The sequence below is a fragment of the Cygnus olor genome, chromosome 2, assembly GCF_009769625.2.
Source record: "Cygnus olor isolate bCygOlo1 chromosome 2, bCygOlo1.pri.v2, whole genome shotgun sequence".
In the NCBI taxonomy this organism is placed as follows: domain Eukaryota; kingdom Metazoa; phylum Chordata; class Aves; order Anseriformes; family Anatidae; genus Cygnus; species Cygnus olor.
Window position 1 is genome coordinate 92,771,505 of NC_049170.1, and position 17,395 is coordinate 92,788,899.

A 17,395-nucleotide genomic window follows, 5' to 3' on the forward strand; every position below is an offset into this window, starting at 1 on the left:
ACAAATCACATCACATTTCTTTTGTTTTATTCGCTTTTAAGTTAAGAACACGTTTATTTTCAAGCAGTTACTGGGGTCCCAACATGTCCTTAGGCTTCACCCACTGGTCGAACTGGTCTGACGTGAGGAACCCCAGCTTTATGGCGGCTTCTTTTAACGTCGTCCCCTCCTTGTGCGCCGTTTTGGCAATCTTGGCTGCTTTATCGTACCCTGCAACAAACCAACGCGAACAATTCAGCCACTTGCAGTTTCAAAAGGCTTTCATTAGAGATAATAAAAAAAAAAGTAGGACACTTCATCTTTGGAAAATAAATTTGTGAGGTATTGCTATTACTAAACAACTCGATTTGCAGAAAACATCCACTATAAGTATTATACTCCTTACTTAAAATGGTCTTCATGTAGGTGTTAAATTCAGTCTCCTAACGTAGGTATCTTAAACAGGCCTCAATGCATTTACATAAACATTTTATGTGAATTTCTTCTTTAAAATAAAAACTCAGATTGTAATCTTTCACTTTTCATTATTATTAAAGGTCATATTGGGACAACAGGTATACAAATTCTCTCAATCTCCTTTTCTTGACTTCTGTTCAGAATCATTTCTTTAAGGCACTGTTATTTAAGCAGAACACATCTTTTTCATCACTCACAGTAATTAGTGACGTTAAAGTAAACTACCTTTATGGCCTGGCCCAGAACTTGGTTTCCTAAACATTGTGGTGATAAAAATAACGCGCGCAAAATAACGTTACTGTGAAATATTTCAGAATATTTTTTGACAAGTTTCCAAGCTTTAAACCTACCTATATGTGGATTAAGTGCTGTTACCAACATCAGAGATTCACTCATTAGTTTGTTGATCCTGTCAGTATTGGCTTGGATTCCAACTACACAGTTGTCAGTGAAAGAAACGCAAACATCTCCGAGAAGTCTTGCAGAGTTTAAAACATTTTTAATCTAACACAAAAGAAAAAAAGAAGGTACCAATTATTACATTCATAAATTAATTGTTGCACAGTCAGGCACATTTGCTCATAACCAATGCTCCTCTTTCCCCTAAAACTTGCTTCTTTAGTTTGCAGAGAAGTAGTACATACAATAATAATCCCTCTTCCCTCTGCAGGCTAAGCTCAGCTACTCCCATTTAAAAGAATTTTGTGAAAATCATGTAAGAGATGAAGAACTCTTGCCCAAAAAAGACCACAGCATGTACAGATGTTTTGTTAGAACAGTTCACAAATACCAAGTAAAAAAATAAATAAAGGAATTTAATTCGAGGTCATTTTTTCTCCCACCCCCCAGTACCAATCAAAAGAAGACATTTTAAAATAAAAAGTACAATAATGTCTGGCATTAGCCATCTGCCTTGACAATCTATAACATACCAGCTTTTTCTTTTTCTTGTTAAGGGGTGTCTGTTTCTATCAGAACTTATGTTCTGCTATGATTTTTTGGGGGTGTGGGTCAGGGCTGTCAAAACCAGTTGCTATACGCTTAAAACTTTGTTCAAACGGGGTGTGTGTGTGTGTGTGTGCGCGTAAAAACAGTACCCTAAACAAACAGTTAGGAAGAAAAAAAAAACGATTATAGAATTTCAATTTTCTTTCAATAATTTCTAACATACTAAAAAAAAAAATACTATCAACCAGTATAGGCAGTGTAGAAAAATAACATATGGCATACTACTTTCCTCATGCCTCTGGTATCTAACAAAAAGACAAGAAAATCAAAAGCTTTCTTGTTACTTCTATATAATATTAGGATCTTTTCCACAATACACTTTCATTCTTTTTTAAACTATCATCCTACCCTCATCTAATCTACAATATTCCTTCACCATCTTACACACAGTTCTCCACAATCTTCTGATTTGATCCTATTGTTTATATTCTTTTCCTCAATTTCTCCTGTTTGTTTTTCATTCTTAGTTTTAAGAAAAATGTATACAACCCAAAGAATAAAAGTATTAGGACTTGATCTGAAAACATTCCAGTACCAGGTGATTTGTAACACTTCATTATCTTGACCTTTTAAAATTAAAATATAGAAAAACAGCAGTATGTACCCTAGTGTATCCTGCTTACCCTACGGAAGTGAGATCGAAGACCAATCATTTACAGTTTTATCTAACAGTTGCCAAAAGCATATAAACTTTGGTATTCAGCAGAAACAGATACTAGTAAGAGTTTTCTGTATATAAAATGAGAAAGTCCTAATTTTAGCTAAAATACTAAACTCTCTCTGGCTTTGGACAAAAGTTTGTCTTAGATTGTGGTCCTCTCTCCCTGCTTCCTTTGACCAATGAACACACATTTTTAAGATAAATGCTCAACAGCATAACATAGATTCATATAAAAAAACTGCCAGTTACCTGTCAAAATAACAAGTTATTACCATACAAAATAATAAAATGTATTCTCACATTTTATCGGATTCTCCAGTGCTTGTATTGACCAAAAATTCACTGAGCTTTTTCCCTAGTTAACTGACTGAGTAAGTTATGACTTCAGAAGTCCGAGACATTTTACAACTTTTTGAACTTACCATCATGGGCTTAAAAACATTCAGTTCGAAATGTCCATTGCTACCTCCTACAGTAACAGCAACATGATTTCCCATAACTTGGGCTGCCACCATGGTCACTGCTTCACACTGGGTAGGATTCACTTTTCCTGTTTGGGAGAGAAAAAGGTTACCAAAGACTAAGAAAATAAATAAATAAATCATTTGTTCCCTCATTTACCAAATCACGTTGAACAGAAGACATTTTGTAGGAGGTAACGTCTTACTCCTCTGTTCACCACAGAAATTAAAAAAAAAAATTAAAATCCATAAATGATGTTCAGTTCACTGTACTGTTGCAGTAATTCAGCTAGGATTTCTTATGCCTTATAAACTTAAAACGAAGCTCACCAGTCTTAATTAATTCCCCATTCTCTGCAAAATATAAAACCTTCAGTTGTATTCTCTTTTGAAAGGGAAGAAAGATTTGTGGAATACCAAGTTTTAAAGAAGGCCGCCCCCAACACCAGTGGCTGCTGTAGCAAAGCCTTTGAGAGCTCAACTAAATGTGCACAAGCTAAGCAGCTCTAAATAGTTATGAGATTATTATCTGTCTTTATTTGAGTAGGTAGACGTTTCTGGTAAATCACTACCAAATCTCAGTCAACTTAAAAAAAGTATCACAGTTTGTTAATAGTATTTTGTAACAAAACTGTTACACTCTGTTTACTTTGTCAGGAAAACAAAACAAAACAAAAACAAACAAACAAAAAATTCAGGCATCCGCCAACAAGAACGTTTTACAATTGATTTCGTTTCTAGAATTAATCCTAATAACAGCATTCATTATCTGCCTATTTAAAGCCAGATATACTCACAACTTGTTCCTTTCATAATTTATCGTACAAGAAGAACATGCTTAGAATAGTTTTGGATCTACAGTAGTCATATGTACAAACTTTTCAGGAGAGAGGCAAGGAATGGTATTATAATATATTATACTTTCCTTTCTTATTCTCCCATAGAATGGAATCATTGCAGCAAAGGAAAATCTGAGCACACAACATTAATAATGTTAGGAAGTAAAGACAATGCACATCATACTATTGCTAATACAATCCATCCTCAATTAGCAGATGCTATAATTCATAGATTAGACCATGTAAAGCTTGTTTCAGAAAGTCTTTACCTAAAAATAGTAGTGATCTTGCAATTCTAAAAAAAGGTTTTGAGAAGTATGTTTGTATTAATATAGTACAAGTTTACAGATATTACTCACTTTCATATACTTGCCAACACACAGCTGTGCAAGCATTTTTATGAGCACAGTTTTGTTGAAATATGGGAGAAGAAAAACTGACAGAAGTGTTGTTGAATCATGGACTTACTAACATTTGTGGGGGGTGTTTGGTTAAATATCTTTTGATAAGTATCTTTCTGGACCTTTGGTAAGGTCCAGAACAATAATAAAAAAAAAAAAGACAAATTTTCTCTGATTTTTCTCTGTATGTTTCCTCTGTACCTGGCATGATACTGCTTCCTGGTTCATTTTCAGGCAGGATGAGTTCTCCTAGTCCAGAGCGTGGTCCAGAACCCAGGAAACGAATATCGTTAGCTATTTTCATCAGACTACATGCCACTGTGTTCATAGCTCCACTGAGTTCAACTAGAGCATCATGAGCTGCAAGGGCTTCAAATTTATTTGGAGCAGTGACAAAAGGCAAACCTACAGGGAGGGTGGAAAATATGAAACCGGTGAGACACTTCCATGCAGACATAAAGCAGATGATCTAGCACTTAATTAGCTTAATATAAAATTATATTAATAATACTGTAAGTTCATTTCTCTCTTCTCTGGACATTTCCTCACAAACGTATTTCTTAAACTGATTCAATTCAATACAAAAGGCACAATAAAAGTCACTAAAATACAGAAGAACATGACATTCGAGCATCAACCTGCAGCAAAGTTATAGATTTCAAACTCCCATACTGTGTCTCACATGAAGCAACACAGCACTTTGCCTTCCACCACAATATAAATGTCAATAATCTCTTGTAGGTTAGCCCAAACATACGCATTTCTTCTCTTATATCAAGTTAGTTTTTTAAGATCATCGATTTTAAGGATGTTTTCTCCCAGCTATGAAAATAGATTTTTGCAGCGCAGTGCAGACATTAGGATAAATAAAAAGTAATTGCAATGGAATTAGCTACTTAAAGAAAAAAAGATGCATCCAAGCATCAGCACTGCAAAGGAACAACAAACCAGATAGAACATGGGAAAACTAAGATTTAAGATGCCTGAAACTACTGTCAACAGCAAAAGCAGGGGAACAACAGCTCTGTTTATGTTAATTAAGTCTGCAATTTGCAGCTAAGTTCCACAACCAAAAAAATTTCTTCAGGATCTTCCCCTGAATAAAATTCTCAGCAGAATTTTATTAGCGGTAATGGGCATCAGTAAGGATGTGTGCAGGAACACTGACTGTGGGCTGGACTTGTGCCACAAAATTACTGGTCTGAGCTCACTTTACCAGTTCAACCAACAAGAGTAACATAACCGCATTTGCTACAGGAACAGCAGAATTTCTGCCACGTTTTGCAGCTCCTGCCAAACACTGGCTCCCGTTCCCTTTGCATGGGCTTCTGCATCTCACAGTTGCCAGAATCATTCCAAACTTTCCATTTTGCCTTTGCCAACAAACTTAATATGTAAGAACACGAGGAACTTAAATAGTCTGCTCTTCTTCTTTTAAACTTGTACAACCCACACATGCAATACACCTAACAAGGGTGAGATGGGACAGCTTACTAAAGCACTCATGTCTTGTTCAAGCACCAAAACAAGCCCTTTACTGCTTCTCAGCAGCTGCTGCTCATCACGTTACTTCTTCCCTGTCAGGGTACAAGAAAATCTTGGTCCTCTAATAAATTGTGAACAACAACCCCATTAATATAAAAATACTGCTGATAAGCAGTTTTAGATGTTATAGATGTTTAGATGTTAAATGTACATGAAAGATGTATGCATTCATTTTGGGGACATTTTTAAGACAGATATTGTGACATAGGAGTTTACAATCAAAACAATCAGTGGCTCTGTAAATTAAGTTTCAAGATCTACAAAGATCTTGAAAGCCAGCATCAAAAATCAGGCAGCTAACTTGTACTCTTTCACATGAATAAACTAGTGGTTTTTGGAAGGCTTTTTTTGTTTGTTTCTCCCCCTCTTTTGTGGCAAGTCACTGTAGATTAAGAGAAGCAGAGATCAAAACAGGCATATTATGGCTGGGCTAATAATAGAAGTCTGAAACAGAACCCATCTCCAATAAACCTTACTCATGGCGGTCACTCTCACTGCACTGAGCACAATTAGAAAAATACATCGCACGCAAAATCCTGAGTATAAGGTTTACGACGCACAGCATTAACAGAAAGTTTTTTACTAAAATACAGAAACAATTTGAGAACTTGGAGAGGCATGGAAACTGAACATTTTAGTGTGAATTTGACTGTTTTCCACATACTGCTTTACCGGTAACTCTGAAACATCATTCCTCACCCGTCAGTTCAGCCACTTTAGCAGCAACTTTCTCAGCAAAGCCAATCCTTGTGTTTAATCCTGTACCAACTGCAGTCCCACCAGCTGCCAGCTGATAGACCCTTGGCATGGTTGACTCAATCCTAGCCACACCATATTTAATTTGTTGCACATAGCCACTAAATTCCTTTGGAAGAATGGAGCATAAAAAAAATAAAACACAAAGAAGACAAAAAGGAATAAGCAAGTAGAATTATTTAGACTGTTAACAACAGTGCTCAATTACTTAAAAACCTGAAGGCATTGAAATCAACCCAGATGCTAAAACATGTTCTCATTAAGAAAGAAAATTTACATCTATTATAAGCCTGCTCACACAGCAGGAGAAATTACACATAAAAGCAACCTACATATATAAAAATCTATATACAACGCATCTTTCTCTTGCCTTATACTTCAGTAATATACTTTGTAGGATCTGAATCCAAGGTAAATCAGATCTCAAATTAAATTAACAAAGTCTCAAGTTACAATTAGCAAATGGCTCCTGGGCTTTGTTCGCTCTCAACCCGCCCAAGGAATGCACGGGTGAGCTTCTTACTAACTAAAATAAAGACCCACAAATTTTCTATGGATTTTTATCAGTTCACTTTAATTAATATCTCACCAAGTAACATAATATAAGGCATTCTTAACAATATAATAACAAAGATTTGTCATATATATATGATCATGTATCAAAGATTTTTGTTCTAAATACTCAGTAGTTCTGTTTTGTCAAAACCTCATTTATATGAGATTACAGATTACAGACTAAATCTACCTTGTCCCTTCTGATGCCAGTGTAATATAAATATGTTTTGTTACTTGGTAATCACATATCATTTTGAAATCATTTATATCTTGCTACCATTAGACATAAAACACGCATGAAAAATTTTAAGAAAATTTGCAATGCAGTTATTAGGAGTACAACATTCAGAAAACTCCAAAAAAGATAAAAATACTCTGACTGAGATTCAGCCAGCTACTTAATTTATCTTAAACTATCAACTAATTCAGGTCTCCTCAAATTTGCCTGTTTCCCCAAAAATACTTTTTTTTGCCCCCCAAAAATTGTTTTATTTATTTATTTTTACCTGTCCAAGCGTAAGTGGAACAGCATCTTGTGTATGAGTGCGTCCTATTTTTATGATTTGGGAAAACTCTTTGGATTTCGCTTCAAGTGCATTCTGTAGCTTCTTTAATCCAGGTAACAACACCTCATTAACCTCCTGGGCAGCAGCAATATGCATTGCTGTTGGGAAAGTGTCATTGGAACTCTGTGAAGGAATATTGAGAAATTTCTTTACAGTCTTTTCTCACCATAGTACCTGTAAGATTTACACGTACGGCTTTATTCTCTTTATTTCATTAAGAAGAAGAAACTAAGCACAGCATAAAAACCTTGGCAGTGTTCCACAAGTCACTCTGAAGAAATAATCAAATCTTCTGAACTCCAGCCTAGCATCCTTCTAATAAAATCAGCTTTTTATAACTATACCCACAGAAAGTAACTATACCCTCATAACTAGACCGTTCATTAAACAACTGGGACAAAAAAAGGAAAAAATTGCTACAGTAATTACAAAAGACAGATAACGAATGGACAGAAGATTTTAAAGAAGCTGTAGGTGACTTTAAAAGTTCAACATACTGATTAGGTAGTGGTAATTCCATAGTTCCCAGGATACTGAGTAAGCACAAAAGATCAGGAAGGGATGCAAGCAACTTACTGGCTCAAACTTCAACTAATCTGAACAAAATATTAAGAGTGAAGTATAATAAACATGTGTACTAAAATCCCTGGGGAAAAAATATGAAACAGATATTTCACTTGCCAATTACAGGACATTTAGCCAATTTATTATTTTTTCTACATGCTTTATGTAATATAGCAGGGAGATAGCAGCTACATGTATTCAACCTCTAGAAATTGGATCTATATTTAGCTTCTTTAAAACTGGCTGCAGTAGCAGCGGTTGTCACCAAGCCACCTCTGCCTACTACAACTTGTATGAATTCATCTGTCATAGGTAAGGTTCAGAGTTTTTAATCTGAAAAATTCATACTGTTACTGAGCAACATCTCAAAGTTGATTTAATCTGAAAAACTTAAAACCTGGAAAACTGTCAACAAGGCTGTAAACAGAACTCACTTTTCCATATATTTTTATTTTCCCATATGTTTACATATGTACTTAACCATATACAAAGCTTATCTAAGCAGTGGCTGTAAGAGAATTTGAAATTCACAATTCAAAAAGAATATTTTTGGCATTAAAAGAAGTATAATGTGAGTATAATGACCTGACTTTTGTTAACATGATCGTTTGGATGTACTGGGATTTTGCTCCCCAGTTTGCCTCCCATTATCTCAATGGCTCTATTGCTGATGACTTCATTGACATTCATGTTGGTTTGAGTTCCAGACCCAGTCTGCCACACCACCAGTGGAAAGTGATCATTTAATTTTCCTTCAGCTACCTATAATAGAAAAAGAGAGAGAAGAGCTGTTCTACTGGGAAAAAATAATAAGCAGCATAAATTGAGAATTTTATAGCTATAATTCAAACAGTTTTCCACTATATTTATAAATTCACAATGATTATATGTATAATTACACTGGAATAATTAAGAAGAGTTTGGTGTTTTTATACTAAATATTAAAAGGACGAAAAATGTTTGCTATGCTTTTTGAAGATGTTAAGTTCTAAAACACCCAGAAATATATAATTTAATTTCCTTTTCTATAGTCATAGATATAAAAGATTGAAACACGGTCTTTTAGGTTATCTATTCTCTTTCCCAAATCCAGATGATTTTATAGGTCCAAAAACATCTCCTCCTTCCCAAATTTTAAAGCAATTCAGGTTCTGATACCCCTGGGTGGGAGCAGAGGTAGTAAGTGCTGGTTCTCCCTTCCATAGTTATTTGTTCAGGTTAAGATATTTTCCTTCCCTGAGAGATGTTATTAAGTAGTTTCCAAATCAGTACTTAAGGTGCTTCAGGGTACTGACTCAGCGTTGTGTCTCCTTGGAGACACATCAAAGGACTTGATTCATGACCATCCTTTGGGTATCAGAAACGTCCGTTTTCTGTCTGCTTATCCAGTTACAAACTTCTCATCAGCATGGGTGCCCTGCTTTCTCCTCGGAAATCAAGTTCAACAGCTGCACAGTTTCATCATGAGCAGATAACAACTACACAACAATTTGAATTTGAGGCATTCAGAAAGTCATTCCCTATGGAAAATGGTCTCCCAGAAGAGGTATTTTTGCCAAAGGTCAGTGGGCGTGCCCATGCAGCACATGGTATTTGTATAATTAACATTGAAATTTCTCCAGAAATGAATTTCACGTATGGAAGGTCCGGACATGTTACAGACATTATATTCTGCATCAACAAAAAGAGTTGCTGCAATCAAATCTCTTCCTCCTGGAAGGCATGTTTTCCCTGGGCCTACATGGCTTTAAACTGAGGTTCCTAAAAAGAAGTCATGACTGTCTTTACCATACCTAAACTATACCTGAACTTGTTACAGACAAATGGAGCATATAAACAAGAGAATCACACAGGCCTAAAAAGATTCATATGCATTGACTTGCAGATTACCCATGGGAACAAGGTCCTGATCAACTACAAATGCCTACATCAACTTACATCTTCTGTGGGTAAGCTGTGACAACTGCTGTCTTAAATCAAGACAAAGCAACGGGTAGGAATATTGTCCTGTTTGATCTACATTTTTTGGACCCTGTTGAACCTTATATGTATTTAGAGAATTTTTTCTAAGTACATTTACAGTAGTATCAAAATCTGTGCTCTTAAGTATCACCCCCATAGATATCAACCTGAGAAAAGCTCAGAATGCAAACCAGGAGATCTGTTATTACAACTCTGAGGCTAGATAACAATCTCCGGATTTTCAGGTTACATCACAGTCCTCCTGAAATCATATTCTGGAGTTCTCCAAAGCTCTTAGTGCTTGGGATTCATGGTGTTAGAGATGGTAGAGAGAGGATGTGGCTTCTGCAAATACTGAAATATTCAAAAGCTTTTGAAGAAGAAGAAAGCTCTGTGCCACAATGCTTCTCGCTAAACCTATCTGTTGATTTATGCAAAGCAGCACACACAGTATTACCATACCTCAGTTTACGTTCATTCATAACTCTGTGCATTTGGGTGGCATTTATCCCAAGAAAGAGGAGATGCCTCTGCATCATGTCCTCTTTAGCTACAAAAGTGATACTTCAAAAAGCATAGATTTACTAGTAACCTTAAGTCTGAAGAGGAAACAGACCAGCAACAGAGAAACTATTCATACTGCAGATGGTCTTCATGCTACAGAGATGCAATGGATTAACAGACTGGAGACTTCCAAAGAGGAAAAGCTTTGCTTGCATGTCAGATTTCGCATTAGCTGAATGAACCAAAATTCTATTCCCTTCCTAGACTTTTTTATACTGTTTATCTGGTAAGAGTCATCCCAAAGACATTATGCAAGTAGTAGGCAGCCCTAATAGTGAGGAAAAATTACGTGTTTTTTTTTTTATATAAATTAAACACCAAAATACATTGGAACACTATTCTAGAATGTCTAAAAGCATAGAACAGTAAAACATTAAGTAAAAGATTTCTGAGCCTGACAAACAAAGTTTAATAATAAATGCTTTGCTTGAACTATTTAAGAAACCCAAGAGGTCTTCCCCCAGCCTTCAAACAGTATTTCCACGAAAAGCTAACCAAAAATACAATGTCAGTTCTAGTATTTTCAACAGTACATTCCTACCTCATCCGCTGCCTTTACGATAGCATTAGCAATCTTTGGGTCAAGACCATAATCTTGATTTACTTCAGCTGCTGCTCTCTTCAAGATGCCAAAAGCCCTTATAACTTGAACCTGAGACACAAGAATGAGTTTAAATATGTTTGGTTGTTGTTGTTTGGTTTTTTTTTCCAACAAAGGACATTTAGAAACCCATACTGCAGATCTAGTTCTAAATCAAACTCCTTCTGACCTTAAATACAGCAATAGTCCATCAAGCAACCAAGGAACCATCTAAGTCAGACAACCTGTGCTCTCATTATAAGTAACGTTCACCCAAGCAGTACAGAAAGCTGTATGTACATTGCTCACCCTTTCCTTCCAAGTCCAGTTATGCTATATGTATCAAGATGGACTACATGCATTAACATTTACAGAAAAGAAGAACTAGATCTGTTTCTAAAATATAATTTTTGAAGGCAAACTGGCTTGTTCCAGTACAGGCAAAAGCAGCGCATGACAAAGTTTGCGTACACTTATGCTCTAAGCCCAGCCACAAGTGAAAAAGCAATTTCACATCAGTCCATGCCAAACTAAACATCTTCAGTAACAAACTACATAACACTAGAGTGAACGTAATTATATAGGGAACTACTCTATCCATAGCCTTTGGTCTTCAGGAAACTGAAAGACTTCTGTTTACCTCATTAAAAAAAAAAAAAAGAATCAATTAATTATTCAAAAGCTATATCCAATTTATGTAAATTAAAAAAAAATCTACCACAGAACAGTAACTTACAATGAAATTAACATCTTTAATTGCCCATTTTCCCAGCAAAAGACTAAAAAAAGGTATTCACTCACATACAAACTATACTGGCAGAGAATAAATGAGCACAGGCTTGAATTACTTACTGGCATCCTTTCTGAAACACCTCCGATCTTGAAATTCATCGTAGATCTTACAGTCTGGGCACCATAGTATTTGTCACTTGGGACCTTCAGTTCACCAAAAGTATCATATTCTATCCTAAATGACTCTTGAGTGGACTGTGGAAAAGGAAAAAATATAGAAGTTTAAAACACCAATAAACAGCACCTCCTTTTTGAAAGGTGACACAGTTAAGAAAAAATGCACAATAAGGGGAAAAAAGATAGCAAATACACACAGCTGGTCATAGATATTTTTCTAATTATATCCTCAAACTTTAGACATTTTTCTAGTGTGAATACCTGTCTCACTAAAAGAATCACAACTACAAATATATAGCCTAGCAGACCCACTGGTGACAGGCAGCACTGAAAGACTTAGGACTTTGGCTGCTCACTGTATGACACAAGACATACTGATAAAGACTCAATTTCTTTTGAAGCCTTGGTAACTCATTTTACAATTTACAGAATGGCTGATTTGTTAAAACAAACTTACAAAGGGGCATGGTAATGCAGATGGCATCCACCCAGGCAACATGTGTGTAACAAAAACCCTACTTGAAATCCACACGGCACACCTGACAGAATTAAAGTACTGGAAGAGAGCAACTAATTCAGTTCCAAGTTACTGGCAGTAATTCTTGCCTTAAATCCAAAAAAACAGGAAGACAGTTTCCCTAACGAAAGTAGGTGAGCAACATGAAGAAACTGTACATAGGTATATTTTGTGCTTAGATAAGGCAAGATTTATGTATCACATATATACACCTAGCATGCATTATTATCTAACGCAGCCAGAAGTAAATTAAGTTTAGCTGATGCACATCAACTGAAGAGTAAATTTTTACTTTTGTTTATTTAAGAAATAATCCATTCATTTATGACAACGCAGTCACACTCATATGCAGCTCCACAAGGTATGGGACTGGACAGGAAGCAGTAAGAGCAGCTTTATTCTTCTTCTCCCCAGATTTCTGTCAGCAAATCCTCAATTTGCTGTGAGGAAGATGTTCACCCTTCCCCACAACAGGGGGTTACCCTCTTGCACAGTCTTCAGGAAGGGGAAGAAGCCTTTCTGAATTTTTAACCACAAATCCCAGCTTCATAGGTAGGATATATACATATACAGTGGTGGGCTCTTGCCTAACTATGACCCTCAGGTGTGAGTCCTTGGGGTAACATCAAGCATCAAAGCACCAACTCAGTGATGCAATGTGGTGAAAGAAGAAAATTGAACGTTAGGAACTAGGAAGAAAAGCAGAGGATAGAGGAAGAAACATCTCTGTGCTATCGCAGTTTATTTGTATTTTGAAAACGTTGTGCAGATTTGATTACTTTCATCTCAAAAAGCTTATTATTGGAAACTGTTCAAGGAAAAGGCAGTAAGACTGATCAAAGGTGGGGAACAGCTTTCTTAAGAAGACTAACTTTGTAGGTCAGAAGAGAGACAACTTGGGGACTGAAGGAAAATCGAGGCCAAAAAAAGCATCAGTAGAATGGCAAGAGGTATTAGGTGCTCTCTGCCTGCCTCTTCCAAGAAACAGAAGCCACATAACTAGGCTAGCAGGAGCCACACTCAGGGCAAGCGAAAGGAAGCGTCTCCTCTCACAAGGAGCAGACCAACAAACTTGCCAAGTGATGCTGGGGATGCTGAAGGAAAAACTGGCCAAGAAACGAGAGGAACACCACAACACCATACTGTTCCTCTCGTTTCTTGGCCAGTTTTATTTGCTCCTCGTTTTATGGGTCTCAGCGTGCATGTGCAGCAGCAGAGGCTCTCCAGCAGCCTGCCCAGCTCCACATTGCTGCGGATGGCCAGAGGCAGGTGGGAGCAGTCCGGTCTTTTCACTGTCCTAAGCAGTGCTCTGAGCCACACAAGAGGCCCTGCCATCAGGTACACCGGCAAACACGTACCAGACATCATCCCTGTTTGCACGAGGTTCTCTTGCAGAGCAGGTGTGGTGTACGACCCAAAAGAAACTGCAGCCCAGCCCACAAGTAGCAAGGGTTAGCTCTTGCGTTGCTGTCCCACTCCCCACACCTCGCTTTTCACTCTCCCACAGACACTGACCCCACAAGCACACTGATTAGCACGGGCCGATGCGCCTTCCAGACATTCTCTAACCCTCTTGATTCTGAGTTGATCACTGTTTTAATTCATGTTCATGTCAACAAAAAACAGATAAATATCACTGATGTCTACTGTTCTCTGAAATTCCCACTCCTGATAATCGGACACCTGGTGGAAGCAGACAAGATGAGGCCTTCCTTAGAGCTGGATAAGCAGAATCAACTGAATTCCAAGCTCTTAACACAGTCAGTGGCTCAATCACCAAAAGTATCCGCACTCAGTATAAAAAAGTTAAATGGCCTGTAACCTTCTAGACAAAAAATGTTAGCAGTTGCACAAGTGATTCCTCATGCGTAATTCCAGCGTCAACAATGGAGAAACAAAGATAAACAGAGCCAGGAGGGATCAGTACCCCCTAGTTCAAGAACCTTTTAACAACAAAACCCTGTTATTAAAAATAAATAAATAAATTTTACTTCCCTAGCCAATTCCTCATTACACACGTTTACAGACTCCCATGAAGTTAACAGGGTAAGCTGCTTCAAGCTGAATGTCATTTGCTGATTAACAGAGGGACAAGTAACACTAAGAAAAAAAGAAAGTAATATTTTTTATCCGTATTAAAGTAACTAAACTAAATTCCAATAGTTACCTATATTGACTACTCAAAAACAAACAATAATTAGTATCAGATGCCTTAAACGAAGGCAAGAACAACACATTCAAGACCAAACAAAACTGTACAGAGAATATAATCATAGAATATCCCGAGCTGGAAGGGACCCACAAGGATCATTGAGTCCAACTCTTGGCTCCTCACAGGTCTACTCAAAATTCAGACCATATGACTGAGAGCATAGTCCAAACACTTCTTGAACTCTGGCAGGCAAGGGACACCATTTTCTGATATTCGCCCAGGCATTAATCAGGGTTGAGCCCCTATCTGTGCAAGTACACGTGGTACCATAGAAATCAACACAAATGTCTTACAGACTTCAGCCTGGCTGACGAACGTAACAGCTCGTGGAATTTGCTGTCTGCATTTTAAAGTGAAAAAACGTGCTTTCCCGCTCCTTGGATGGGATTCACAGAATCACCGAATGGCTGAGGCTGGCACCTCTGAAGATCACCCAGTCCAACCCCCCTGCTGAGCAGGATCACCTAGACCAGGTGGAGATACTCAAAACCAGGAGGGTTTTGAATATCTCCAGAGAAGGAGACCCCACAACCTCTCTGGGCAGCCTGTCCCAGTGCTCCGTCACCCTCCCAGTAAAGAAATGCCCTCATATTCACCCTCTTGAGCGGCTTTAGGAGCTGTTGTGGAGCTGTTCCTGCAGCCATTCCTGTAGCGAGGAGCGCGGAGCACAGCGGTGGGACAGCAGCACGGCCCTGCCAAGCCTCCTGTGTCCAGAGCCAAGCACAAACCCTGCAACTCTGCCGCGAGCGAAGGCAGCCACCAGTGCTCGCTTAGGCTACACGTCTCAGCGCAGAATGACCATCCCTTATAAACAAATCTTCTTTTCTTTTTTAACAGGCCTGGGGAGTGCCCTGCCCCTCACCCCGCCCCCAAATCCCAAGAGCCCACAGTTCGAAGCTTACACAGTCAGACAAACAGAAGCGTACTTTTGCCTTGCTGCAGGGAGCTAATCTGCTGGAACCAATTGCTACATAACGGGCAATTCAATATAAATTCAAATAAAAGAAGTGCTGCAATAATCCTTCCTGTGGAAAGTTATATTCTGATTTAAGGATGTGGCAGCTTCTGGATATAATATTTCAGTTCAAATAATTTTTAGCATGTCAAAAGGGATCTTTAAGAACCAGCAGAAAATGGAACTTGTGCTCCGTAACTCTCCTTTGGCAGATGGATAGCATTTTAATTTTTGAAAATAAAAATATACAATGTTTTCCTGTAAGAATTCAAGGTCTGTTGGAGTTCCAGATTCATGGAGGGACATTTTGCTGTAACATCTGCTGTTATTTAAACCCAAAAAATTAACGATGCCTAAGCACAGACAGGTCATATTTCCGCCTGGCAAAGCTCAAAACATCTGCACTGATTGTAAGACTGCAGCCTTTCAACAATTTGGGGTCTTCAGCCAGTAAACAAAGGCCACAACCTCTAATTCCTTCTTAGAGGATGTCACAACAGAAAGATTAAAAAAGGGAAGCAACCAACAGGCCAACGGCTTGTGAATTACATAACCTGCTTTGAAACCAGTGTTCCTATAAAGGCACGTTTCATTCAGCGTGCAGCTTGTTCACTCATTTGGGAGCTTCCTTTTTTTTATGCTATTTGCTATCCCACACTCAGTATGACAGAGCAGGAACTAGCATTGTAGTAAATTTTACTACAAGCATCGAATCCCGAACACCCCACTTTCTGCTGGAATTCACCTAGCAGCCCTTAGTTACCTCATTTTTAGGAGCAAAACTGTATGGGTGTACCTGAGACTAAGGCTTCATGCAGTATCCTAGCTGTTAATATTGAGATTCAAGGTTGCTTTTGAATATCTTGTTTTCATACTGAGCAACATGCCATAAGCAAGTCCCCCATATGTTTCAGCCCCACAGTCTCATTGCGCCTAATAATGTAGAGTGCATTTCAATCACAGAATCACTAAGGTTGGAAAAGACCTCCAAGATCATCTGGTCCAGCCATCCCCCTACCACCAATGTCACCCACTGAACCATGTCCCTAAGCACCACGTCCAACCTTTCCTTGAACACCCCCAGGGACGGTGACTCCACCACCTCCCTGGGCAACCCGTTCCTAGCCCTTCAGCAACCCAGATTTCTCCCATTTTGGTGAAAACACGTTTTTTTCCTGCTCGTATCTTAAGACTCCTCAGAAAGCGCCCGAATTAATTTTTATTTTTACACAGCCCTCAGAAAGCGCCTGATTTTTTATCTGAATTTTTATTTGCGGAAGCCGCAGGGGCTCTGACGAACCCCAGACGCACCCAGAGAAACCCCCCTAACCCTCCCCAACCCGACTTCCTCCCCTTTTGGGGGCGAAAAACTCCCGCTTGCTCAGGGCCGGGGCCCAGCCGCGGCCGCTGCGCCCTGCGGCAGGGGGGCGGCGCGGGGCGGGGCCACGGCGCGGGCGGCCGGCGGTGGCGGCTGGAGGTCACCGCGCTCCCCCCCCCACGCCCGGTGCTCACCATGGCGGCGCGCGGCGGCGGCCCCCAGCGGGAGGCGGCGGCGGAGGCGGGCGGCGGGGGGGGCGGCGGCGGGGCGCGGAGCGCGGCCGAGGCGCCCAGGCGGCGGGCGGCGTGGAGGGAGCGCTGCATCCTGCCGGCCTGGGGGGTGGGAGGGCGGCGGGCGGGGAGAGACCCGCCCCGGACGGGCGTCAGGAGGGAGGAGGAGGAGGAGCCCTGCTGCGGGACGTGGAGAGGAGCCCACGCAGGAGCAGAGGGTCTGGGGGGAGCTGCCGCCCACCCGTGGGGGACCCGTGCTGGAGCAGTTTGCTCCTGGGGGATGGACGGACCCCGTGGTACGGAGCCGTGTGGGAGCAGTTCTTGAAGAGCTCCCTC

The 17,395-nt window shown here is 39.3% G+C and overlaps 1 protein-coding gene across 2 annotated transcripts; it reads right to left on the reverse strand.

The window, feature by feature from the left end:
* Nucleotides 1-10: 10 nt before the first annotated feature.
* FH (fumarate hydratase) lies at nucleotides 11-17,173 on the reverse strand. 2 transcript variants are annotated; one of them, XM_040549068.1, is made up of 10 exons: nucleotides 17,024-17,173; nucleotides 11,771-11,905; nucleotides 10,880-10,990; nucleotides 8,398-8,574; nucleotides 7,189-7,371; nucleotides 6,071-6,236; nucleotides 4,028-4,231; nucleotides 2,548-2,675; nucleotides 807-960; nucleotides 11-210 (listed from the first exon to the last, which is right to left on the reverse strand). In XM_040549068.1, the coding sequence occupies exons 1-10, from the start codon at nucleotides 17,150-17,152 to the stop codon at nucleotides 68-70; spliced, it is 1,530 nt and encodes a 509-aa protein (XP_040405002.1). In that variant the 5' UTR covers nucleotides 17,153-17,173; the 3' UTR covers nucleotides 11-67. The 2 variants fall into 2 exon arrangements, with proteins under 2 accessions (XP_040405002.1, XP_040405003.1); XM_040549069.1 differs by lacking the exon at nucleotides 17,024-17,173 and adding an exon at nucleotides 15,153-15,399.
* Between the last annotated feature and the right edge of the window lie 222 nt (nucleotides 17,174-17,395).